General features: G+C 44.7%; 1 protein-coding gene and 1 long non-coding RNA gene across 2 annotated transcripts in view; both read left to right on the top strand.

The window, feature by feature from the left end:
- Positions 1–10,342, top strand: part of LOC144806398 (uncharacterized) — a 71,792-nt gene extending 61,450 nt beyond the window's left edge. The window contains exon 4 of the long non-coding RNA XR_013605793.1: positions 10,215–10,342. This is a non-coding gene — a long non-coding RNA (uncharacterized LOC144806398). The remainder of the gene's footprint in view (positions 1–10,214) is intronic.
- A 1,612-nt stretch (positions 10,343–11,954) lies between these two features.
- Positions 11,955–27,081, top strand: part of LOC144806413 (uncharacterized) — a 206,051-nt gene continuing 190,924 nt past the window's right edge. Inside the window, exons 1-2 of the mRNA XM_078672774.1 lie at positions 11,955–11,974; positions 12,399–12,814. Coding sequence (XP_078528900.1) covers positions 11,955–11,974; positions 12,399–12,814 — 436 coding nt within the window. The remainder of the gene's footprint in view (positions 11,975–12,398; positions 12,815–27,081) is intronic.

Here is a 27,081-nt window from a genome sequence, read left to right on the forward strand (position 1 = left end):
CGGCTTGTGCCGTTAGAGCGGATGGTCGTTGCTGGCATTTAGACTCACTTCCGGTTGTAAGAGCGGAAGGGTCATTCAGCGCTCTAGTCTACCGCCCATTAATCCCTACATAACCGGTGGGAAAACGCGGACGTGCGCAGCGGCGCGCCGAAGGCTAGCCCGTCCGCGCCAGGCCGCCACCAGCCGCCACCACATCATCGTCTCTGCGGGCACTTTTCTCCACCTCACTTGCATGGGACGCTAACTATTGTCGATCATGATTGCTGCCAGTATGCCACTCATCAGGTATGGGAGGGTGGAATTGTTAGAACTGAATGCTCCTCTCAGTCCTGTATCGGCGGCCCTCCTGGCAGAAATCTGGGCGGCACCTTGCTTACGGGGTGTAGTGCCGAGTATAGAGAGTACATTGCTGCCAAGCCCACGAGAGGCTCTTTGCTCATTCCGCCCATATCGAGTCCCCCGGGAGGGACTCCACGAAGCCCTGCATTGGTCCCGAGCCCCGAGAGGCTCCCAGCGGCCATTTTCCCCCGAGCCCCGAGAGGCTCCCAGCGGCCATTTTCCCCCGAGCCCGAGAGGCTCCCAGCGGCCATTTTCCCCCGAGCCCTGAGAGGCTCCTCCGATGTTCCGAGCCCCGAGAGGCTCCACTGTTGCCCCGAGCCCTGAGAGGCTCCACCTTTGACCGTTGTCTCCCGAGCCCTGCGAGGCTCACAGCATCCCTTTATGTCTCGAGCCCTGAGAGACTCCTCCTTGGACCCTTTTGCTTCAGAGCCTGCGAGGCTCCTACGTTGGCCCCATCATATACAGCTGCCCAGCACTTTGTGGGCAGCTGCCACGTTTAAGTTCTTCTTGGCTCCCTGCAGCCACTCTTGACTTCGTCACTTAGGGCGTCTTAGCCCCAGAGAGGCCCGTTGGCCTAGAGAGAGTTCTGTGTTCTTACTAATGTGATTCCAGCGAATTATTCTATGTTGCACCATGGAAGGTGATGTATTGTGTCATGTGCCTTGTCTTTTCCCCGCTGAAGGTTCTATGCATCTTGTGTGAAGCTGAAGGTTCTATGCATCTTGTGTGAAGCTGAAGGTTGTTATACGGTCCCAATGTTAGTCTCCCAATTGCCTATTCCTGGCAGTGGTCCTCGGGCCCTGCCTTGTAAATATTCCCCTGTAGATTCTGCCCGTGCCTGATGGCACCTTGTAAAGTGTGTATTCCTATATAATGTGTGTTTTCAACACAAAGGCTATTTTTACATAAACCTTGTGTGGAGTTCCTTTTGTGGGGGGCCCTGGATGTTGCTGCTGGTGGGTGCGTGCGCAAATACTTTACACTTCGCCTCCGAGATAGGCCTGACTGCTCGTGCCAAGCTACCCAGGGGGTGAGCAGGGGTTGTCCTGGCGGGTACCTTCCTTACCCTAGCGGGGGATGGTGGTTTCTGCCTGGCCTTGGCGCACGCCTTGGCCGGACAGGGATCCCATTTCCTACACACACTAATTCCTTTATGTCTTTCTTAATGTATCCCTGATGTATTTTCCTTCCCTTTCCTCCCTATAGGCAATTGAGGCTATATGAATGTTAGGCATGTATATATGTGTCCTGATGATGATTCGTGAATTCTAATAGGAATTGAAACGCCGTCGACAAGTAGTTACACCTTAAACAACAGTATATTTTTTTTTTCTTTGAGTGTAAAGGTGTCTCTTAATGTTATGTACTACATTTTAATACTGTGATGACAACAGTGTAACAGAACTTGCAGTTTTTGCCTACAAGCCCTTTGCTTGTCTCTTTGTGTTCACTATTTGTCTGTAAAATTGGGTGCAGGCTTGTGCCCGTTCTTGTACAAATGTGAGAATTTTTTACCCCAACTTATGCATCAGTAAAAATTAGACCTCTGTCCGGCTGGACATGTCACCCTAATATAGCTACTCTTTGGTCTATATTCATTTGTAACTATTTTGTCCTTTGTAATGGGACCGTTGTTGTTTTGAAATATTATCTTGATCTAGGGCTACAAGTTGTTTTCTCTCTAGGCAAAGCTGGCGCCATGCTCTGGCCGCCCCTGTTCTCTGATGTAGCTGCTCAAGGTCTGAGACTCTCTGGGTGAGTTCCGCTCTCTTACGTTCCCTATTTTGATTTTGAGCCGAAGAGATCGCTATGAATTGCCCCTGGAGGACTGCCTTTAGGGCCCCCCACTGCTTAGCTAGGGAAGTGTCCGGAGTATCGTTGACGGAATGAAAATCTGTGATGGCTTTCTGGATTTGAGTCAGTACAGGTGGGAGCTGCAGCAGCGTGTCACGCAAGCGCCAGTGTCTGAGGGGGCGCGGTGAACAAGGGAGGTGAAAATTGGCCAGGACAGGGGAATGATCCAAGAGAGAGGCCGTCCAAATATCAATGTTGGTGATATGGGTCAGGAGGGAGGAGGAGCCTATAAGATAGTCCAGGCGTGCATAGGTTGTGTGCGCCCCTGAGTAAAAGGTGTAGCTACGAGTGCGGGGGTGGGAATGTCACCAAAGGTCAGATAATCCCAGTTCCTGAAGCAATGCTTGGCCTGAAGGCAGGAAGACCCCGGCTTGGGTCGTCCTCTGGCAGGAGCGATCTAGATCATTGTCAAAAACAACTTTGAGGTCTACCCCAATCGGCAAATGCCTATCTGCGGCAGCAGCCGCCTCCCTTATAGCCTTGAGAAGGAACATCATCTGCCTCTCGTTAGGTGCATAAATAGATCCTATGACAAAGGTTGTGTCCCCCAACAAAAACTGGTATGTCAGTAAGCGACCCCTGAGCTCTGCTTGCTTCTGTAGCACCCTCCCCTAGAAAGATCGGGAGACTAGGATGGCCACCCCTGCTGATTTTGTGGTGTTGGAGGAGAACAACTGGATGGGGAATGCCCTAGCCTTCAATCTGTGATGATCTTTGGAGAGGAGGTGGGTCTCTTGGAGTAAGCATATATCCGCCTTAGAATGCTCAAGGTAATGTAGTATAGCCCTGCGATTGATTGGGTTTTTCAGGCCACGCACGTTAAGGGTAAGGACTTTAAGAGAATTGTGCGCCATAAGAGATCTGGGATCGAGGAAAAACGCAATGCATGGCGCTGGGCATGTTGTGCAGCCACTAACCTATTAAGGTGGAAGGGAACGTAAAGTGGCCGGCGGTATAGAACAGAACAGTTCGTTAAGGGCACCCAGGGGAGTTGGACGAGGAAACCCAAACCCAACATAAAAAAAAAAAAAACAGACAGTTCCAGTAGCACTAATGTCTCAGCCAACAACAAAAAGTTCAAAAATGCAGGAAAAGCCCAGTCTCTAGGGTATAGTCCACCAACCCGGAGGAGCCGGGCAGTCGTTGAGTGAGGGCTCATAACGTGACCAAGGGGAGAGGACCAGGTCCCCCCGCCATCCGCCAGAAATCAGAGTATCGCAGCAAGGGTACATAATGGCAAGTGTCTTACTCTGTGCCAGGTTTCGTTCTGTCCAGGGCATCGGCTGCGGAGGCAAGGGCCTCCTGTTGCCCCCTCACAACATCTGCCTTATTCGGCTTTCGGACTCACCGCCTCCAACTATGGTTATGCCATCCTGAGGGTGTGATCTCGGGCCCAGGGCTGCCGTTGTGCCTATCATCGTCCTCATCATCCGGCACCGTCCGGCCCAGCAGCTGACAGGACTCTGTGAGAGAGCGCATCTGGTGAAGCTTGCCATCAAAGCGGAAGATGAGACGGAATGGGTGCCACCAGGAGTAGGTGATGTTGTGTTGTCTAAGGTGGTCCGTCACCAGGCGGAATTGCCTGCGGCGCTTTAGGGTGACTAGGGCTAGGTCCTGGTACAGCACAGGAGAGTGACCTTGATAGGAGAGAGGGTGGAGGGTTCTCGCCTTTTTTAGAATGGCTTCCTTGGTTTTGAAGTCCCGCAGGCATACTAAAATGTCCGCCGGGGTGTTGTTGGGCGCCCCCGGGGGTCCGACTCTGTGTGCTCTATCTAAGACAATTTCCACATCCTGAGCAACAGCCACGATATGGCGGAAGAGGCCCTGTGTGAAGGCAAAGAGATCTTTGGTATCTTCCGTCATCTTTACCCCTGGGATCCGGATGTTGTGTCGACGCGATCTGTTCTCGAGGTCCTCCACGTGCGTTTGGAGATCCAGCTATTGATCTTGGAGCCTCAGTATCTCCTGTTGGAGCATTATCACCTCCATCGTGGTGGAGTCGTGCTTGGTATCCAGCGTTGCGACCCGCTCCCCCACCTCATCTACGTCTCTGCGTATTTCCCACATCTCAGCCTTCAGATCCGTCTTCACTGTCAGTATGTCAGCCCTGAGAGTGTTGAAGAGCGATTTTAGGAATGCCTTAGTGATAGGCTCCAATCCGGCCCAGCTCCACAGGTCCAGGTGTCGCAAGGGGTGTTGTGCTCCCAATCTCCGGCTCCACGGGTTCCACGGGACCTCGACTAGGAATGCGGCCCCCGCCGTGCAGCAGATGGCCGAGGCGGGCAGAGGCCGCGGTGTTGAGAGCTGGCCTCTGCGGTCTCCGTCACGGGCTGCCCCTGTTGTTAGGCTTCTGCCACGTTGGTGATGCAGCCGCTGGACTCGCATCTCTTCGGCCCGTATTTGGCCCCCGCTGCCAGTCATCAGTCCACCGACGGTAGGTAGGGACAGACGGGTCTCCGCCACCGATTTTGGCGCTTCCCAGCTGTCGTAGGAGCGAATCATCCTGCCTCGCCACCATCTTGGCCACGCCCACGCCTAAATATTTAAAGCCATGTAGTGCCACAAGAACTGTGCACCTAGAGTGCAGCCGCAGGGTCCCTGATTCCAGCAGGAATATTAAGGACTTCTTCCAATTGATCTTCTATCCTGAATAATCTCTAAATATGGTAAAAATGTGTAGGATTCGTTCACTCGAGAAGGCTGAATACGTGTCCTACAGCAAAACGTCAACGTAGAGGGAGATTCTCGCATCCCACTCCTGATCAACTGGAATACACCATATGAGAGGTCCTGGCGAACCCACGCACGTGTGAAGAGCATAGGAGGCAAGGAGCATCCATGTCGGACGGCAAAGACTCGGGAGACTGTATTATTGACGTGCATTCACGCTAGAGGGGCCACATACAAGAGCTTAACAGCAGCGCCACTGGTTCAGCAAAGGAATCCCCTGTTGCATGTGGTATGCCATTAAGGTGTCGGAAAGTTAAGCGCGTTCCCTGGTGTGACATAAAGCCCGGTTGATCAGGATGAACCACTGTTGTAATTAATATCCGCAGGCAGATCACCAGGGCTTACGCAAGGACCTTAGTCTCAAAATTAAGCAGGTAGAGAGGTCTAGAAGACCCAAACTCAGTTGCTGGTTCGTCCTTTTTTGGGATGACCACCACCTCAGACATTCTTTGGTCCTCTGGGAGACACCCTTATTTTCAGGCAGTCGGAAACCTACTCTGGAGGTACTCCCTGAATTTATCCATCATGCTTGTATATAATTCTAACGGGAGCTCATTAGGCCCTGTTGCTTGTCCTGTTTTCAAGGTTCTTATTGTCTTATTTATTTAGTCTACTGCCAGGTCTTGCTCTAGTGCGTCTCGGTCCTCATTCGTTAGCATTGGCAGGGTCAGGTCCTTCAGGAAGTCTCTCCCAGTATTTCCGGCCCCTTAATGTCCGTGTCCGCAAGGATCACTGGCTTGAATTCATCCTATAGCACGAAAGCTGATTCAGCAGGCCGCCCGTTCTCCTTAAAATAGAAGTCTGCTCGATCTCTCATACGAGCTTTGTACGCCTGGTCTTTTAAACATCATGGATCAACACTTGGGGGTAGGATGAAGTCCACAACCAGACCATCGAGTTTCACCTCCACCAGCGAATGGTCTGTGATTCCCACTGCTATGTGCGTAGCGGCTCTAAAAACATCTTTATGGACTGTCTGGGTGAAAAGATAGTGTAGGCATGCCAGACTACCATGTGCTGCAGACCGGTGCATCCGGTTCTGATCCCCTCTTCCCCTCAAGGGGCATTTAGGAGTATCATGAATATAGTATAGGTGCAGTTCTGTCACTCCAGTCACCCCAATGCGTATATGCTCTGTCGTAAGCGTGTTACCCTTTCACAGGATGAGTCAGTCTTGTCTGGGTCTCTTTCCTGTTTCCCGACACTTGACTGGCACGCCCCAAGACTCGAGAGAGCAGTGACCCACCAGCAGGCTTTTGTGGAGTGCTTTTGTCCTGGATGTAGGGCTGTATTCAGTCAGAAATTTCAGCAGCTAAAAGCCCAACACGGGCTCTCCAGGAAGTCAGTAGATTCAGACCCTGTTGTGTTAGGAATTTGACAAGTGCAACCTTGAACGGGGCTGTTGGCAGCACACAATCGTCCTACTGGGCCTCAACAATCACGTTGTCGTAAAGTTTTATTTTCTGCCTTGAACTGTTGGGAGAGTATTGGCGGAGCGGGGTCCCTCAGACTAGCTGGTCCTGCTGGATGGCTTGCCGGCCCGCCCTACAGATGAAAGGGATGTGTCTGACCTTGCTTCTTCCAGGACAGCCTTGTCCTCCTGCTGGATAGTCAAACTCCCTTCCCTTTCTCACCAGACAGGCAGGCTTCTAGGCACAGTTCTAGGCTCTGCAGAACAGGTACACAGCTTCTCCATTAAGTAATTCAGCCTGCAGGTGATGTCTCTTCAACTTAGATAAACTGTCAGGCTCTCACCATCACTGGTGGTACAGCAGGCACCTGAGTACTTTGTAGAGCACATTATTACTTGGTAACAGGGGACTTTGAACTAGAGTATAAAAGAGGGTTAGATGGTCCCACTGTATACACAACTGGCAGGCAGGAGATGCTGTTTATTCTATCGCGGTTTACTCTGTCGCGGTTTACTCTGTCGCACTCTCACATTGCATTTATGCTACGCACACCAACACCCTAAACACGCACTTGATGTTAGCGCAAAGTCTGGGCACAGGTATAGAAATGGAGCATTACATGGGTGTGTCAGTAGGACGCCACTCCACTGACCATGATGCAAAGATCTCATCAGGCTATTGATCCTTACAACAGGGTGCATTGCCACCACCGCTCTAGCTGTTAAACCCATGACAGTCCTCTGCCTTAAATATAGGCACACTTGGTGTGACCCTCCAGGTCACAGGACCGTTCCAAGACCTCTCATAGTCCCTTGTTAGAAGTTGCACAGTACTGAAGTGGCAGAAAAATCTCATGCAATTGTTTTGTGGTAGATTTACCCCAGTAACGTGCAGTCACAAGTTTGGCGCCATGGACTGGGTAGTTGCCACGAGGAACAGATTCTCCTGCCTGTCAAACCACATGCCATTCACTATTTCATAGTGTTTTTCTTCTTTTATTTACCACTTGTTTTAAGCGAGTGGTAGATATATGCATGTGGTGGGTTGGGGGGATATGGGTGAAGCATTGGAGGGAAGTGGAAAGCCTTTTCTAACAGAGGGAAGAATTGTGGGTTTCCCCCAGTTAGTACAAAATACAGGATAAGTCTTGGCTGCTTCTGCTGCACCCAGAGTCTTGTGCGTCTTTTCAGTCTAATTTTTCTGTCTGGAAAAAAATGGTGTCCTGTTTTTCTACACCTGATACATCCAGGTGCAGAAAAACCTAACAACTGATTTTTTAGTTTTTTGTAAAACTTTTTAATTGATTTTTGTTAATGGAAATAATGTTCACAGTACATAATAATGCGGCAAAGGTGATACAATAGTACAGACATGCCTGTTAGATGTATACAATATTCCACAGGCGCGTGGAGTAGGGGCATGGACCGCTTAGAACTGATGTAGCTTGAGCGCAAGGAGAATTTGGGGGAAAGAAACAGGGGGACTATGTGTGGGATGAGGGAACTTGGTAAAGAGAGCAGTGTCCCTGCGAAGGGAGGGAGAGAGAAAAGAGAAAGCCCCGGAGGGGAATTAACTAACTGGGGAGGAGGGGGAGGGGGGGGAGAGGGATGTGACTGAGCCAAGGGAGCTGAGCAGGCGAATTGCACTGAGCGCATCTACGGAGTAAAAAAATCGTGGGGGGGAAGAGTGGAGTAGAACAGAGCGGAGGCCGGAGGGGTGGATTCGGAAATGGGGGGGGGGGCATGTCGATTACTCCCTATGAGGGCATTGATGCTGTCCGGGGCGCGGGCGTGTTGGGAGGGGCTTGGGGTATCACGCTGGTGATCTGACAGAGACTGGTGGGATAGGGTGGCCCATTCTAGGGAGATAGGACGCTTGCGCTGACCTTTAGCTTCCTCCTCCCGAAGGGCATCCTCTTCCGCTGCAGCCCACTTTCTCACCGCGCCTGCCCACGTCTCTAGTGAGGGTCCAACTGGCGCGCGCCATTGCATGGCTATGTTCCTTTTGGTAGAAGCAAGGATAGCGCAGCATATCTGAACTGCACCTTGAGTGTTTTTTGGCCTGCGGAATGTCCCCAGGGCGACTGCCTCCCAGGAATGCAGGTCGGTGAGGTCTGTGAGGGTGCTAATGGAGTCAAGTATGGCTGACAAGTAGGGCTGAAGGGTTGGGCAGTCCCAGAACATTTGGTGGAAGTGTGCGTCCCGGGAGTTACATCTGGGGCATAAGAACTGAGTGTCAGGATAGAAACGCTGGAGGCGCGCCGGGGTCTGGTAAGCCCTATGTAAAATGTAGTATTGTATGTTTTTGAACCGCGCGTTTCTCTACACCTTCTTTGGGAATTCCAGCGCTCTGTCCCACTCCCGGTCATGTAATTGGCTCCCAATCTCGTCCTCCCACACCGTCCTAAGAGTGAGTAGCGGCTTGTGTGTAAGTTCCCGGATGAACTTGTACAACTAAGTGACTAGGTGTCTTCCGCTCCCCATGTAGAGGATAGTGTGTATTACGGGGTGTGTCGCGGGCTCACTGACCGTTAGATCACCATGTGGGTGATAGCCGCCGATGTGTTGGGGATGTGTCAGGAACTGCCCTGGGGGGAGGCCAAGGTCCTCCATAAGTTGTGCGAACGGGCGAAGCTGGCCCTCCTCAAATAGTGCCTCCGCCTCCGTGACCTCCGAGTCCGTCCATGTGCCTACCATGGCGCTCATAAAGTAGGAGACGCCCCGTGGCCACCCCGCTAGTGGCAGCCGTGGGGGGTAGCAAGTGGTCCTCGTTGCCATGCGGTGAATTCGCAACATACATTGGCGGGCCACGGACACCTGCAAGGGGTAGGTCCGGCAGGGTTTGATGCCAGCGAGCAGCAGCCGACAGAGTTCCGGGATGGGGCCGTGCGCTGTATGAGTCTCCCCAGAATGTCTTCCCGCCGTCCAATACGAGAGCCACTGAAGTTGCGCTGCTAGGAAGTGCGATTCGAAGTCTGGGGCACCCAGGCCCCCCTGTGTGGTGGATAGTCGAAGTTTGGCGAGGGCTACTCTATGCCGACCATTTCCCCATATAAGGGTGCGGAGCAGCGAGTCCAGTTCGCGGAAAAAACGTCTGAGAGGCACGACCGGGAGGTTGGTGAAATAATACAGTAAGCGAGGGACAATGATAATTTTTGCCAGGGCTACTCGCCCGATGGGGGCTAGTGGAAGGTGTTTCCAGAAGCCCACCGAGGCGCGGATGCCAGCGAGAACCTTGCCATGATTGCCCTCAAAGATGTCGGCGGGTGAACGATACAGGCGAATCCCCAGATAACGGGGGTAAACAACCTAACAACTGATAATCAGGTGGAATAAAATTAACACATGAAAGTACGCCTTAATTTAATTGCCCTTGATTCATACTGTGGACCATAGTTGAGGGATAGGTCTAGGCATAGTCCTTGCAACATACAATAGATTTGCGTGCGGCAGAGGCCAGAACTCAAAAGTCAGGATACCAGATACAAGTAGTTGGTAACTCAGGGCAGGGGAAAACACCTGTTGTCCGTGGAGAGGAAATTCCCATCTCAAAAATCTACATTAAAAATTAATTAATAGTATTCTTTTTTAATTATCTGTTTGGTGCCAGTCCATATGACTTTAATTTCTGCTTTGGGATTCTATGTTACAAGTCCATAGGGTACATGTATCGTTTGTGAGCATAATAAAATGTTGGAATTTCTACAAATCCTCACTCCTACGTCCAAGTACTCTCAGGCTACCATTCTACACTCTGCTCTGTCTGAAGAACAGGTCAACATTTTCAAAATTCTGCAATTCTGCATTGATATGGCTTGTAAATTATTTTTGGGGAAATTTACATGTATTATGTATTAACTATTTAATTTTAATACTATAGATGATTGAAATTACGGACGAAGAAAGCAAGATTTAGCACCAGCCAACTGAATGTTAGTGCCATAAGAAGGATTATTTTGAAAAACTGAAGGACATCCAGCATTCTAAGTTTAAACAATTTCCAAAATCTAGGTGTGGCCAGGAAGTATGAGCTGAGGAAAGTACTATACCTGTAAGTGAAGTCTCTAATTTTGCATTTCATTAACCCAGAGCAAAGTCATATCTGTGCACACAGCATCAGAAATAATCCCAGAAAGACCAATCACAACATCCTCATCTGAAATATTATCAGAAAGACAAATTGCCTCAGCATGACAGAATAACGTTCATCTAAAGCACGCATGATCTAAAGCATCATGTAATTCCAGAGAGGAAGCACACACTGCATAAAAGAAAGATATAACTAAATGTTTCTTCTGCAAACCATCAAAGAAAAGACACTGAAAGAAGACTTCGAAGCTGACACGTTAACAACCAAAAGATTGGAAAATCACCTTTGTTCAACAACCGTTTTTAACCAGTTACACAAGTTTGAGACTATCTGCCTCGGGATATAACACCTCGACCCACTCTGCTCACTCTGGCGAAAACCTTAAAAATCCACCACTTTATTGTTTTCATGACCATCTCAGATTGTTTCCTTTTTAATGTGTACTGTTCTGAAATTCTATGTAAATCACCTAAACATTCTGTTGTGCAGGAGTGATATGTAAAAACTGATTAAATGAGCACTGTTGCGCTATAGCTAATGTAAATAAATCCTCATCTTCAGAACTACACCTTACACCAAACATAGAAAGGGTAAAATTAACTGATGTTCTGTGACTGGTGAGCCACAATAGTACTGTGCATTTTCTAATGTTCTCAGTTACTGCCATTACGCCAGTGCAAAAAGGTACGTCTCAGTTTAATCATTAAATATCAGACTAACACCTTATCCCTGCATTGCTAAGAACCTATACAAATAGATTTGAGAAAAACTTCAGTCACAAAATAAGTTGCTGCCGGAGAGGCTGTAACCAAAAGACTATTATCTGCTAGAAACATTTCGACAGGTGTTACAGGGCTGCATCCAGACATATTTTGCTCAATTCAAGTGTTAAGAAGATTACACACAATTTCTTTTAGAGATAAATACTGTACATTATCTAAACAAGCCCGACTCTAAAATCGAGTTCACTCGTACCGTGGCATATAAGCAAGAGAAAACTAAATGTAACTCTAGGAATACACCTTATAAAAACACGTGCTGTGAGAACAAATTCAGTGTTCAAACCCGCCTCAATCAAAGCAAAATAACCCAATTTGGAGAAATAAGTTACCTGTGCCAAAAAAGATTCAGCCATCAATCTCATCTCACTGAATTTGAGAGAATGCACACTGGGAAAAACCTCTCTCAGTGCTCTGAATGCCAAAAAAGTTTCAGCAGTAAATATTATCTCACTGAGCATATAAGAATCCACACTGGGGAAAAACCTTATCAGTGCTCTGAATGCCAAAAATGTTTCAGCCATAAATATAGTCTCACTGCGCATGTGAGAATCCACACTGGGGAAAAGCATCAGTGCTCTGAATGCCCAAAAAGTTTCAGCTGTAAATCTCATCTCACTGAACATATGAGAATCCACACTGGGGAAAAACCTTATCAGTGCTCTGAATGCCAGGAAAGGTTTAGTATCAAAGCGCTTCTTTATCGACATGCATTAACCCACTGTGTGGAAAAACCTTACCAGTGCTCTGAATGCCAAAAAAGTTTCAGCTGTAAATCTAGTCTCACTGAACATATGAGAATCCACACTGGGAAAAACCTCTCTCAGTGCTCAGTGTGCCCAAAAAGTTTCAGCAGTAAATCTTATCTCACTGAGCATATGAGAATCCACACTGGGAAAAACCTCTCTCAGTGCTCAGTGTGCCCAAAAAGTTTCAGCAGTAAATCTTATCTCACTGAGCATATGAGAATCCACACTGTGGAAAAACCTTATCAGTGCTCTGAATGCCAGAAAAGGTTTAGTATCAAACGGAGTCTATATCGACATGCATTAACCCACTCTGTGGAAAACCCTTATCAGTGCTCTGAATGCCCAAAACATTTCAAACTTAAATCACTTCTAACTGCACATTTGAGATTCCACACTGGGGAAAAACCTTATCAGTGCTCTGAATGCCAGAAATGTTTCATTGACAGAAACAGGCTCACGGTGCACATAAAAACCCACACTGGGGAAAAACCTTATCAGTGCTCTGAATGTCCGAAATTTTTCTGTTTCAAAGGACTACTCACTAAACATACTAGGACCCACACTGGGGAAAAACCTTATCAGTGCATTGAATGTGACAAATGTTTCAGTGATAAAAACCGTCTCACTCATCATATAAGAACCCACACTGGGGAAAAACCTTATCAGTGCTCTGAATGCCAGAAATGTTTCTATGACAAAAGAAGACTCACTAAACATACTTGGACCCACACTGGCAAAAATCCTTATCAGTGCACTGAATGCAAGAAATGTTTCAGTGAAAAACGCAGTCTCACTCAGCATATAAGAACCCACACTGGAGAAAAACCTTATCAGTGCTCTGAATGCCACAAGTGTTTCAGCCGTAAATCTGGTCTCACTGCACATGTGAGAATCCACACTGGGGGAGAAACACCAGTGCTCTTTATTTTTTGACCATTTCCGTCTGTATTTATCCATATTTATTTTTTGGGCATTTTTTCTGTATTTATCCACATTTATTTTTGCCACACGCAAAAAACGCCACTACAGCTAGTATTTTTCCGCATTTATTTAAATTGACAATGCACGCCAGTGTCGGGTTGTTATTGGGCAACACAATACATTCATCTGAAAACGTTGCCATTGTAGTACAAGCACATGTGCATTTCAAGAGACTTTGCAGACATTGAGGCTCTTTCTGGCTTGTAACGTACCGGTTGCTACCTCATCTTGTATCTTGGTTACTGGTGTTACTTGCACAATTGTCACTTTTTCCTCATGTAACGTAACATTTGCTCTTGTAATGTTACTGTTCCTATTGTGAAGCGCTCTGACACCCTCGGGTAAAGTCTGCGCTATATAAAAACGCATAAATAAATAAATGCCTTGACAGGGGCCTAAACGCAACGAGAGAACTGCATCTCCTAAAATGGGAATTGCAGCCTGCAGTTCTGTTTCTCGAGAGGCCTAAGCCTAAGGTAGTACTTCCTCTCCCTGAGCCCACGCTGCCAGTCAACCGCCTGCATTGAATGGCTTACCAGTGGTAAATCGCCTAGATGCAGCTCAGTGCAGCCTGAATATGAATCATTCCCAGACAGCAGAGGACAAGGGGTTCTGAAAATGCTTCCCTTTATTCAAGTACAGAGAAACCGACTGCTTCATCAATCAGGATTGGGTCTTTTTCAAGTCACGGCAAAGAACTACTAGTTGGAATTATGTGATTACATGGCTGCTTCACTTTCTGCATAGTTATGAATTTTGCCACATTATCCAAATGATCCATCATCGATACATGATCTGTTGATTCTAATAACATTTTTGTTTAAAGCACATTTCCCAGGCAATGGATGCAGATGAAGCATAAGGTCACAAAGGGGGATCAGCTCCAGCTTCTGGTGATTAATGGAGCAATGAGGCATTAATTGAAGAAACTTGAAAAAAAGAAAGCTAAAGTGTGTCATTTGCTCGATATCGCTTCTGTGTAGGCTTGGTTTCTAAGCGCTGTTAATATATCTCACAAATCCTACCCATATCACGTTGATAGTTAAGTTGTGCCGTTTTAGGTTGTTTACAAAGGAACGTTTACTTTGTTTTTGCATCACAGTAACTAAGATGACTCTGTAAGGGGATGCGAACAGCTGGTGCTACGTGGGTGGGGGCGGGAGGGCCGGAGCCTGAGGCTGTAGAGGTCCGAGAGAGGCAGGAGCGGCTTTTAAGGGAATCGATCTGGATTCTTACAACATTTTTTTTTAAAACACATTTCCCAGGCAATGGATGCAGATGAAGCATAAGGTTTACAAAGGAACGTTTACTTTTTTGCATCACAGTAACTAAGATGACTCTGTAAGGGGATGAGAACAGCTGGTGCTGCGTGGGTGGGGGCGGGAGGGCAGGAGCCCGAGGCTGCAGAGGGCAGAGAGAGGCAGGAGCGGCTTTTAAGGGCACATACACGTACCCAAAAAGTGCAAATAGAAGGAGCTGGAGCTGGCGCAGGCTAACGGCGGAGGAGCTGGTGGTATTAGCACGCCCGCACTGTGATGCTTGTAAACAACCGGGATTGGCTCAGGGTCACTTGAAGACCCTGAGCCAATAGGTCAACAGTACGTCACTGAAAGGAATCCACGTCACTGGAAGGAATCCCCAGAATCTGAGCAGGGCACGGCAACTCTGAACAAAGGCTGCAGCGCGGCAAAATGTACTTTTTTACTCGTATTTTTCCGCTTCTACATACAAATACAGACAAAGGAAAAAAATATTTCCGTCTGTATTTATATGTGTAAATACGGAAAACCGGGAGCCCTATACATAATATACAACAGCAGGAAAACATAACAAACCAGTTACTTGCCTTCGATAACGCTCTTTCTGGTGGATACTCCTTTACCTGGAGATTCCTTACCTTGTGAAAATTCCCCACATGCCAGAGTGGATCCTCAAACTTTAAAGCAGTCCTGCTGCACGCAGTAGGAGACATCATGCAGCTCAGTGTCGCCATCATTCTGCTCCAGAAGTGACAAGCGTAGACGTATAAAAGCACTTCCCATGTGCACTGTGAACAACTACAGAGGTCTGAGTTCATTATCTCACAGGTCTGTATCACATATGCAGGCCCTGGGCAGATATTAATTCACCATTTTCATTAAGATTAGAATTCAGATGAGGCCTTTTCATTTCCAAAAATTCTAATTGTGTTCTCAGCATCAAGTGTATATATAAAACGTTGAGTGATGACTGCGCAGTGCTCAAGATGAAAGTGATTTGATGATAAAACAGTCCGATCCACATTTTGCACACAGAAACAGGGGTGCAAATGCTTTTGCACAATACAAGTTAAGCAAAGGCGATTCATAGAAGATATAATTTATATGAAATAATCCCTGTATAGTCAATGTTTCAACCGTTCCATTTAATTACCATGGTCTCATCAGGATGGTAGATCGCCGCTTCTCCAATATGCTTCTCAACCATATTCAATACAACCGAGTAAGGATTCTTCTGTATCTCTGGGCAGCGTACCTGGGAGGAAGTCAAATTCAACTAAGCAGTTCCAGCGCCCGTTCGTCAGACCAAACAACTGCAGCCAGTGAATCCTCGGCTCGCTGTCAAACAAGTTCAAGTGTGACTCTTCCTGATGAGACCATCGTCATTGACTGTCTTGTCTGTGAGAAGTTGCACCAGCCATCCTGTGATGGTGGACAGGAAGACATTCACCACCAAGTGAAATGCTCGCAACTCCAACAGCTTGTTGAGGAGTTGGGTCTCTGCTGGTGACGAGGGTTCCCTAGTCTCTGTCTCCCATATGGCCTTCCCATCCCAGAAGTAATACATCCGTCGCCACTGTTAAGTCTGGGTGGAATAGGGAGAGGGGTCTGCCACTGGCATAATCTAATTCACTGGGGAAAATGTTGGATACTGCCTACAATAGCGTGAGTCAGTGTCTGGAGGGACACAAAGAGGTTTTGCAGCTGCACCAGTTGTAGCAGCAGTGGAATGATGTCCCGGACTTTGCCTTTATGTGCCATGGCTTTGAAAGAACTGGGAGACTTGTTGGGTTTGCAGCAGGGTCTGGCACTGGCAGTATAGAAAAACCCTACAGTAACCAAAAGGGGACGAGATTTGTGATGAAATTGCGTGGCGGAGGCAGACAGACCCAAGAGCCTAGTCCACTTTCTTGCTTAAAAGGCGAGAGCCATCGAATAGCTTGTTCATTAAAGATGCTCGGGTATCTTTAGAGAACCATATAGACCCAATCATGGCAATGCACTGTAGTTCTACACTCATGCCAATCGCCTGACCCAAGCAATAGGCTATGTCCAAGTCACAACAGAGTACAAACTTTGCTGCAACACATCTATCCTGATTAGCTTGTGTTCGCCGGCAGAGTTTGGGCCACTGTTTCCCACAGGGCATGATTATATTTGGGAGCATTGTCATTGAGACCCTCCAGCATTTAGCGATGTGCAAAAAAAATCGCCATTTTGTAACAAGTCTACATTTTTAATAAAAATTCCAATGAATGCTACCTTGTCCTTGCATTGATCCAGCGCTCGCCAATGGGCCAATAAAAGGAGGAGTCTCAGCAGCAGGCAAGTGATGTGTTCTTTGTTTATTTACTCCTCACCGGCCTGCCTGCTGTTTTGCATTCACCTGGAGGGCTTCGGACTCCACCACCAGAGAGTAGGACCTTTCTGGCTACAGCTTGGAATCTTCTGCAGCCAGAGGAGAGAACAGACTGTACGTCGTAGAACGGGGCAAAAAGAATATCAGGTATGTTATACTGGCATGCTGAAGCAGTATGCATCTGTCACCTCCACTCCTACAGCTTGCTCGTTCTTCCTTATCTTCGCCAAGGACTGTCGGTGCCCTAGGCAAGGAAATCGAAGGGGGCATGGGCAAACCATCATGATGGTCCCTGGAGGGGGCAGTATATTAATGCAGGGGTCCAGCTCCCATGGGGGATGTGGTGGGACCGGGGACAAGGCAAGATTTAAATGCAGTGAAACGCCGGGCCCAGTGGGCCAATATTTTTCTAAAGAGGCCCACCAAACGCGCCACTGCCCCGTCCACTGCTTGAAAAAAAACCTGGTTGAGCCCTCTGGCCTTTCTTTGGTGGCTCCCACTCACCCCTTCTCATCCACCTTTATCTCACTAGTGTTTTGGTGCTGGAGGTCCAGTGTTTTCAGGATACAATTGTGAGTGTAGAGGCTAGTGTTTGGCAATAGGGACAATGGTAGGGTAGGGGTCACTTTGGGTGGGGGTGGCAGGATAGAGCGTAGTGATATGGCAGAAGCAGACAGTGTAGCCATGTAGTGTTTTGAGGGTAGGTTGCAGTGTGGGGAAGTAGCTTTAAGGCAAGCAGAAAGGGCCAGTGTTTTGTGGGAATGGATGATGGCAGTGTTTTGGGGAAAGGGGCTAAGGTGGTGGGTGGGGTTGGTGGCAGTGCTGTGGGGTAGGGTGGCATGGAAAAGGGCTAGGCTATTCTAGCTCCTTTTTGTTCTTGTGTGGAGTCTTGGAGGGTATATTCTGCTTGTTCTAGAGCTCTTGGGCTGTCTGGTAACTACAATATACTCTTGCTGCTTCAAGGCTCAGGTCGGTCTGGGGTTCAGTACACTTCTGGGAAACTCAGAACCTTGTGAGATGGATCCATATATTTGAACTCCCACTTGCAAAGGGTGGAAGTAACATGTGTGTTCATCTCCCTTTCACAATTTGCATCATGCCTATCCTATCTATCCTAGACAATCGTTGCAAGTGTGAAAACTGTCACCCTTTTACAGGACTGGCCCAACGGTAACTCTTTGTTTTGTAGCACATTTCTGTTTTTTTTTTTGCGTTTGTCAAATTATTTGATTTTGGGGATATTAAGTGTTTACAACAGGGGTCTTCAACCTTTTCTGAAGTGAGAGCTACTTCTGATCAGTGAAAGTCTTGAGCTACTCAAGGCTAATCATCTTGCACATTGTTACCAGTCAGTTTGTCAAGTAGGGCCTTTTAGATTGAAGTCTAATGATCTGTCTGCGCCTTTCACGTCATGGTACTCCTATGATCTCAAGAAATGTAAAAGAAAATGTAGGCAATTTTGGAGGAAGAGTTCCAGCCTATTGTTCAACACAGTTAAATCGCTTTCATCCTTTGGTTATAAAAATTTTGCAACTCCCAGCCAAAAAGCTGTGATGAACTATCCGAATTCTTTTTTCCACAGTAAATAAAATATTCCTGGATGGATTTTAAGATACACCAGGTAATCTTCAGGGACAGATACAGTGGAGTAACGTACGGTGAATAAACTAACTTACCATTTCCTGGTAATGAGTACATTCACCCCACTTTCTGAAGAGAAAGTATCTAATCTTATCAGCACTATGAAATGTGGAGCACCTGCAGATTCTTGCCCTCCATCCGGTTTAAGCTACCATTTCTGCTCATCTCACTTTGTTATTACAGTGGTGCTCAAGTCCGTCTTTTTTCCAGCTGCTTGGAAAAAGGCATCTATTTTGCCCCTTCTAAAGACTCCTTCCCTCGATCCCTCAGATGTAAAGAACTACAGATCCAAATTGGTCTTTCCTCTTCCTTATGAAATTTTAGAAAAGGCCATGAATCAGGAGATCACCACCTTCTTTGAAAATACTGACTGTCTGGATCCTGCTCAACATGAGTTTAGACCCTACTACTGTCAACCTTAGCGGCAGTAACTGAAGAGAACAGATCCATTGTGGATAGAGGAGATTAATGCAGCCTTGATCCTATTGGATCTTTCAGCCACATTTGATATGGTTAACCATTTCTCTTTGGTAAGCCGTTTAGAAAGTATAAGCATCAACCGTACTGCTCTCAAACTGACCAGGTTCTTTTTGTCAAACAGAGAGCAATTGGTACCTTTGGAAGATTTTATCTCTGCCCCATTATCACTTCCTTGTGGGGTCTCGGGGATCTTCAATACGTCTGACTTTGCCTAATGCCTACAGCACTCCATTAATTGGACTAGCTCGATCCTGTTGCTTCTCTACATTCTTTATACCCAAATAGTGGTATCGGTTACTGCAGAACCGGAAAAAGTGGCAAAAGATTTTAGAACGAGTATGACTAGCATCGCTAATTGGATGCAGAAGAATTTCTTAAAATTGGATGCAGAAAAAACAGAGTTAGTGCTATTTGTTAAGGATTCCTCCTTCTGGAACACCTTTTGGTGGCCACACAGTCTCGAGCCCCTTCCACTCCCAGTCCACAAGGCTAGAAATTTGGGTAGTCGTCTTTGACTCAAAACTCACTTTTATTGACCACTCCAATCAGGTAACCTCTTCCTGTTTCCTTATGTTAAAACATTCAAAGAAAATCTTGGCCTTCCTTCACATGGAGCTTAGGAAAAGTGTTATCCTGGCTCTTGTCGAATCTAAAATGGATTATTGTATTGATCTTTATATGGGCTCCCAGTTGTCTTCTCAATAAGTTGCAAACAGCCCAAAATGTGGCAGCAAGACTGCTGAAGAACCTCCCCAAATGCTGCTCAGCCTTTAAAGCCATTTAAGACCTCCATTGGCTGCCTTTAAGGGAAAGAATTACATTCAAAGCCTTATGCTGTGCCCATAAGGCACGGCATCAGGTTGGCCATCGCTTCCTACAAGATGTTCTAATGATATGCCCCTTCTCGTACACTATGGTCCAGCAATACTAGGCCGGTATGTGTACCCAGAATAAAAAGTGTCCATTGGGAAGGGAGACGTTTCTCCTACTCTACCTCCAGATGGTGGAACTCTATCCAATCATTTGACGTCCGCCTCAACTAATGAAGTTCAGGAAGGAACTTAAGACTTTTCTTTTCAGCCTATAGTTTAATTTTCGCATCTAACTGCTAGGCAAATGTTTAGGTATTTTACATCCCGTACTGTCAGGTTTCAAATGACACTAGTGCCAAGATGCCTTTTTGGTAATCGTGCACTTGGTAAAAAAATGTACATTTACATTATCAGACTCTGCTAGCTGCAGCTTGATGATAATAATATAAAATAAACACAACCTTCCCTTAACTTTAAAAGGAAAATATGACCTTGTTCTTATTTAAAAATGTACTCAAAGCTGTGAGTTAATCCAGTAGTGTCTGGGAGCTACTGGTAGCTCGCAATTGACTGGTTGAAGACACCTGCTGCACATTTTATAAAATTAAACCAAAAACTATTCCAAAAATGTAGGTGTTTGTTGTTTTGGGGTGAGGAGTCTGTTGTGATTTTGAGCCCATACATTCATGTTTCATCCTTTTTACATCATGAGTTCTTATGCGTCCACTGTATTCCTGTTTAAACTGTATTCCTTTTTTGGGTGTTTTTAAAAACCTTTTCTAAGAACGTGCATTGACGAGGTTTCATTTTTTTCTCCCAGTTGATTTATTTTCTCCCTCCTTTGTGGATTTTTTGCAAACTGTTCAATTTGTTCCATTCTTTAGCACCACCAGTATTGCATAGTGCATAGGTTTCAGTATTTATTTTCCTTTTTTGCGGAGGGTGATTTTAGTTTGAATTCGGACTTTCCTTACGCACTTTTACTCTGACTTTTTCCTAATTCAGTTGGGTTACCATAAGGCAGACTTTGTATTTGAAATTCATCTTCCACTTGTCACCTGATCTTATTCTTTGTTTTTTTCTGACTGCAATGAACTTCTCTGCACCTATATTTATACTCGGTTTGTACAAATTTGCTTCAAACATTTTTAGTTTCCCTTTCTTTGCAGGTGGTTGATCTTGCCCTTTTTTCATTTCTCTGTGTTTATGCAACCTCATTTGAAAGAATGTAAAGGTTTCCATTGTGATTTCATATCTGTTGTTTTTTTTGTTAGTTGCACGTACTGTAGAGCAGACCTGGTTGCTTTTTGAAATAAGTTTTACCAGCAAACACAAGGAGATGATGAACGGAGTGCTGAAACTTTTCAGACACTCACCCCCAAACACAGATCTGAGTTGAGTCCGTCATCGTTCTTTAGCTCACTTCGCCACCCCCAGTTCAGGCCAGGCCATATGCAAATCAGTCTTGACTGTGTGCCTCATGGGAACAGTCCAGACCGTACTGCCAAGCCAGGTCTTCCATGGACCGGAAACCAGCATTCTGGGACCGGTTTCGGATTAACACCCGTCATCAGCCAGGCTAGCTTGAATCCCAGGATGCTTGTTTCCAGTCCAGTTGAGACCTGACTTGGCAGTTCGGTCTGGATGAGACACAGGGTTAAGACTGATTTTTATATGGCTGGGCTTGAACTCGGGTGGAGAAGTGAGCTTAAGACCGATGATGAATTCAACCCAGATCTTTGACTGGGGGTGAGTCACAGATCTGGGTTTCAGCCGTTCGTCCATCATCTCCTTGTGTTAGCTCTGTTTGCCCTAAGTTGGCAGGGTACTCCCAGACATGGATCCCTTGCTTACTTTGCCACTGGATTCAAGCTAGCCTGGCCGATGAGGGGTTTTACCCCGAAACTGGTCCCAGGATGCTTCTATCTGAAAGAGAGACTATTAGTTATAGATTCCTTACCTTAGAATTACCCCCAAGCTTCAGACTGGATCCAGAGAAATGTTTTCTTAGCAGTACACCTGCGCTTCAGTAGGTGGGGTCGGTTGACTCCATGTCCGGCGTCGTAGTCGCCGGGATGACGTCGCAGTGTCTACTTAGATGCCACACTTGCGCGCTGACTTCCGTCTTTTTCCGCGCCAGCCAACCCAGATCGGGAGAGGGCGTGCCTTTTAGTCAGTTTTTGACTAAACCCTTTTTCGACTTTGGTCAACCTCTTTTTTTTAGTGTTTGACTTCTGGTAGCACGAGGGATGTCCCATCGTCGGACCGTTTTCAAGCCCTGTGACTCTGGACACAAGTTGATGTCGGTCATCGCTCCGCATCTCGTGTGCCTTTGGTTCCTGGAGCGCGACCACGATGCGAAGTCGTGCTCCGACTGCCCAGCCATGAACCTCAAGTCTTTGCCCGAGCAGTCCCGAAAGCATTTGGAGGCCTGGCAGTCCACTCCGCGCAGCTCAAAGTCCCCATCGAGAGGAAGGTTGCTGAGTCATCACCATTCCTCTTCGAAGCCTTTGCACTCCTCAAGTAAGTTGATGCACAAAAAGAAGGCAAAGATGCATCATCGCTCTTTGCCTTCTCTCTGTCCGTTGGCCTACGCGTCAGCCTACTCGTTTTCTGGGTTTACTCTAAAGCGCTATAATAAACATATTCAAACCTTTTAGATTTGATCTGTTTGTACTGGTTTCTATTGCAGACAATAATCTAGATTTAGACAAAGGATCAATTCCACCCATGGCTTTTAAACTCTATTTATCAATGATCTCTATTAGTGTTATCGCAACTAAAACTGTAACAGAACTGATCTGAGAGATGGACCTTCAAGTATTATGCTCAGTCAATTTATTGAACAAACTATGGAGTTAAAATCTGAATAGATTATATCCACAAGCATTGCCTGACCACTGTATTTTACATTAATAGATTACTTATTAGCACATTTTCACTCATCTTCTATTTTTCGCGGACCACGTGCTGGGTCTGTTTAAACTCTTTTAAAATATGACATTTAAATGTCCAAAAGTTCAGGAATTCTAGTTTCAAGCCTGGTCAAACCTTAATGAATGCTACACCAAAAGATGCCCTTCTGTTCCTACATTTTATTGTGCACCATGATTCAGAAATGGCATGTTTTTGCTTTCAGAGGTAAAATTCTAAACATATTTATTGTTATTGCCAGCCTAAAAATTATCACTAATTGGGAAGATAACAACAAGTGGTCTTGTGATGCTTGCTGGAATGGGAAGTGTTTAATGAAAAAGTGGATGGAATTCAAGTTTAGGAGACATTTTTTACAAAAGTGTATGGATTTTGTATATATTTCAAATTGTTGATCTCCAAAGTGGCCTAAATAAATAAATTGAATTGAAATTCAAGTTTATCATTTGAATCCTATTGTTGGAAAAGATGTGATTTTGTACTCCATGAGGCGGTTCCTTTCCAGAAAGCATTCAGGTTGTAATCATGAGTCAAATAATGCTGAGGAGGTTAAAATTTCAAATTGAATTCTAATTACACATGAAATGTTCATTGTTCAATATATTTATCTTAGTATTTTAATGTGAGGACTTTATTGCTTAAGCTAAATAATTAGTATTTGTTTTTCTATATGTAGGAAGCATTACATTAATGAAATCACTGTATCCTACCTTCTTTGTTTCCTTTCCTGTTCAATATGAACGTTTCTATTGTTAAACTTTAAAGATTGCCCGAAATTAGGAATTGTGCTCTAGATTGGATCTTGATTGTGGTAGAAATGCATTTTTACCCCTTCATTGTACATTCAAGCACAGACCATTGCATGAAATATGATCTATGTAGGGAAAATACTCTGTGCACTGACAAAATGTGTGAAAATAACAGAAAGTTGATCATCACAAATATAACTAGAATGTTAATTCTAGCATAATTTTGATACCACAAGGTATAAGAAATTTGGGGATCTTTATCTGATATCTTTATCAGTAAGTTATCTGAAATTAATGAACATAAACTTTTCCAAGTATTATTTCGAAAGATTAAGGAATTGGTCTTTTCTAAACTAACCCCAGTGCGTATGACTACAAAAATCACCTCTCTCAAATCAATATTGTGCTTGATTAAGTGAGAAAGCTAAATGATCTAGGAGAAACCAGGAACTGGCGTCAGTATTTCTCTTAGGAAGCTTCAAGTTAGAGAGTGAAAACACTTTTTAGTATGCCCCAAAAATTGTGATAATGATATTTCAATATGTTTGACAAAAAGAATAGGGACATTTCATTACAATATTGACATTCTGAACTAACAGGAATAAATATTTACACGGCATTACAAAAATATTAGAGACTAAATTTCAGCAATATAGGAAATACTGAGGTTCATGTACTAATAATCCATTTGGTAAAAAGTGGTTGCTTGTAGAGTCAGCACACTACTTTGTCTGTGATAGCTTTTAAATAAAGGCATTTTTAATGCACCCCATTTTACTTTCAGATTCACAAATGTCCCCTTGGGTTACTACCTCCTGTTACTGTTTTTCAGTCCGCATATGGTTTCAAAGCTCATTACATACCTTAAGAATGTATTAAATATTCAGAAGGGAAACTATTAACATTCCCCTTCCAAATTCAGAATTGTTAAATGGGCTTAGTACATTTCAAAAAGGGGTTTAGCATTTGCAAACTCTGTGAATTACTGAACCAGTAGATTGTTTTAACAATAAAACATGAGGCAATTTTTCTCAATTCCCTCCAAATTAAGTTTGCTAATATCGTTCGTTGAATGATAACTGGTGCATGTACCTATTTAGTGTTAGTGTTGCTTCAGATCAAATAAAAACCATCACACATAACTCTTACACAATACTTAAAGACAGAATTTCTGACATCGAGCATTAATGTTTTGTTAATATTTGCAAATGTTGTCACTTAAACAGGAAAGCAGCTAAAGCAGTCTCTGGACATAAAATAGGATGTAATCATAATCTTTGGATACATGTTCTGAGTTTCAGGAACAATGTGTGTCTTCTGGGTTTACTCTAAACCACTATAATGATTTTAGATTTGATCTGTTTGTACTGGTTTCCATTGCAGACAATAATCTAGATTTAGACCAAGGACCAATTCCACCCATGGCTTTTAAAATCTATTTATCAATGATCTGTATTAGTGTTATCGCAACTAAAACTGGAATAGAACTGATCTGAGAGATGGACCTTCAAGTATTATGCTCAGTCAATTTATTGAACAAACTATGGAGTTAAAATCTGAATAGATTAGATCCTCAAGCATTGCCTGACCACTGTATTTTACATCAATAGATTACTTATCAGCACATTTTCTCTAAGTACAATTCAGTCATCTTCTATTTTTCGCAGAGCTCATGCTGGGTCTGTTAGAACTCTTTCAAAAATATGACATTTTAATGTCCAAAAAATCAGGAATTCTAGTTTCAAGCCTGGTCAAACCTTAATGAATGCTACACCAAAAGATGCCCTTCTGTTCCTACATTTTATTGTGCACCATGATTCAGAAATGGCATGTTTTTGCTTTCAGAGGTAAAATTCTAAACATATTTATTGTTATTGCCAGCCTAAAAATTATCACTAATTGGGAAGATAACAACAAGTGGTCTTGTGATGCTTGCTGGAATGGGAAGTGTTTAATGAAAAAGTGGATGGAATTCAAGTTTAGGAGACATTTTTTACAAAAGTGTATGGATTTTGTATATATTTCAAATTGTTGATCTCCAAAGTGGCCTAAATAAATAAATTGAATTGAAATTCAAGTTTATCATTTGAATTCTATTGTCGGAAAAGATGTGATTTTGAACTCCATGAGGCGGTTCCTTTCCAGAAAGCATTCAGGTTGTAATCATGAGTCAAATAATGCTGAGGAGGTTAAAATTTCAAATTGAATTCTAATTACACATGAAATGTTCATTGTTCAATATATTTATCTTAGTATTTTAATGTGAGGACTTTATTGCTTAAGCTAAATAATTAGTATTTGTTTTTCTATATGTAGGAAGCATTACATTAATGAAATCACTGTATCCTACCTTCTTTGTTTCCTTTCCTGTTCAATATGAACGTTTCTATTGTTAAACTTTAAAGATTGCCCGAAATTAGGAATTGTGCTCTACATAACTTTGCTGTGTTACAGTATGTTGGTTTTTATGTACTACTTTTGTCTCTTATGTGTATGGCGACTGATGTTTTGTTTTGCTTTAATAATCAGCTTATGTTTATTAGCTTTCATTATTCAATAAATGTTTCAAACACAACAAATGGTAGTTGATATGTATTTACAACTGCAGCATTTTTATTGTATGGGCAGTTTCAAAGCGCCCAAAAATATGGTCTGTGGGATGACTGAGCACCACATTGGCATCAGCAGGGAGAGGTTTGGGCAGGTGATTAGGGGTACATGTAAGGTTGGAAGTAGGGGGAACAAAGCATGTCCATTGTGTGGACTGTGACTCCTGGAGTTAGTGTGAGGGATACCATGCTACCCTGTAAATGAATCTCCTAGTGATTATTATCAACAAATTTTATTCAGTTTTATAAAAGAAAAACATCTTCCAAGTTACAGATTGACAAATATAATATGTCCAAGTTAATCAGAACACAAGATAAAAATTCATGAATTACAGCAGTAGCTTTTTGCGTCTGTGAGATCTCAATGAATGCCGTCATCAGAATCGGTAGCCGCAGGGGCTGTTACTGGTTCAAGCAAAGTATCAACATCCGTTGGCATGACTGATGGGAGTGTGAGACATGTGTCTAACACAAATTCTTCTCCGCATAGCAGGCAGCGTAGAACAGGTAGGATGCAATCTTGCCAAGTTGGTCTGAATGACAGAAACCATGTGGTATTTAATTCTCTTAGACGAGGTAGTCCCAAAATTTGGACGATGCGCTCACGACACTTCATCGCCAGTAGAGTTGTCTCCATGGAGAACTAGGTGTCATTTGTGAAATGACTTGCCATATCGCAGCAATAGAAGCAAAAATAGTATTCCTGCAGCAAGCCCCAAAATGAGAGGCAATCCGCCAAACACAGAGTGCACAAAGTTTGGAAATATTACCAGGACTGCTTCAAAAAGTGCTGACAGTCCAGAAAAAACGGTCTTAAATACATGTACAATACCACTCGTAGCAGACATGTTTAAGATGCGACTTAACATTTCTGATAAATGTATAGGGCAATGTGTAGTTAAGAGGGCATGTAACTCTGCAGAAGTCCTTGCGATTTGCAGATCATAGGTTTCTTTGGCCGAGGTCAGTGGCACTGTTTTTTGAAAAAGAATGGCTTTCATTCTGCTTAAAGTATCAATTTGTATAGAAGAGATGATCAGTGAAGGCCAAAGTGGCGACTCCCGGCTGTCTTGGTTTTAGGAAACAATACTCGACCCAGGCTGACACAGTTACTAGATATGGTATTCCTGGCAACATGCCACAGCAGCTGCGATCATTCAACGTAACTCCCATTCGAGAGTTGTCCAAAAATTGGATCAATCACCGCAGCTTGTGAACCTTGCAGGTGGGAGGATACGTTTTTAGAGAAACTATCGCAGGCTCTGTGTAAGTTTATATCCTGACAAAGGAGAGAACCGCTTAGTG

This window comes from Lissotriton helveticus, assembly GCF_964261635.1.
Source record: "Lissotriton helveticus chromosome 1_1 unlocalized genomic scaffold, aLisHel1.1 SUPER_1_unloc_7, whole genome shotgun sequence".
NCBI lineage: Eukaryota > Metazoa > Chordata > Amphibia > Caudata > Salamandridae > Lissotriton > Lissotriton helveticus.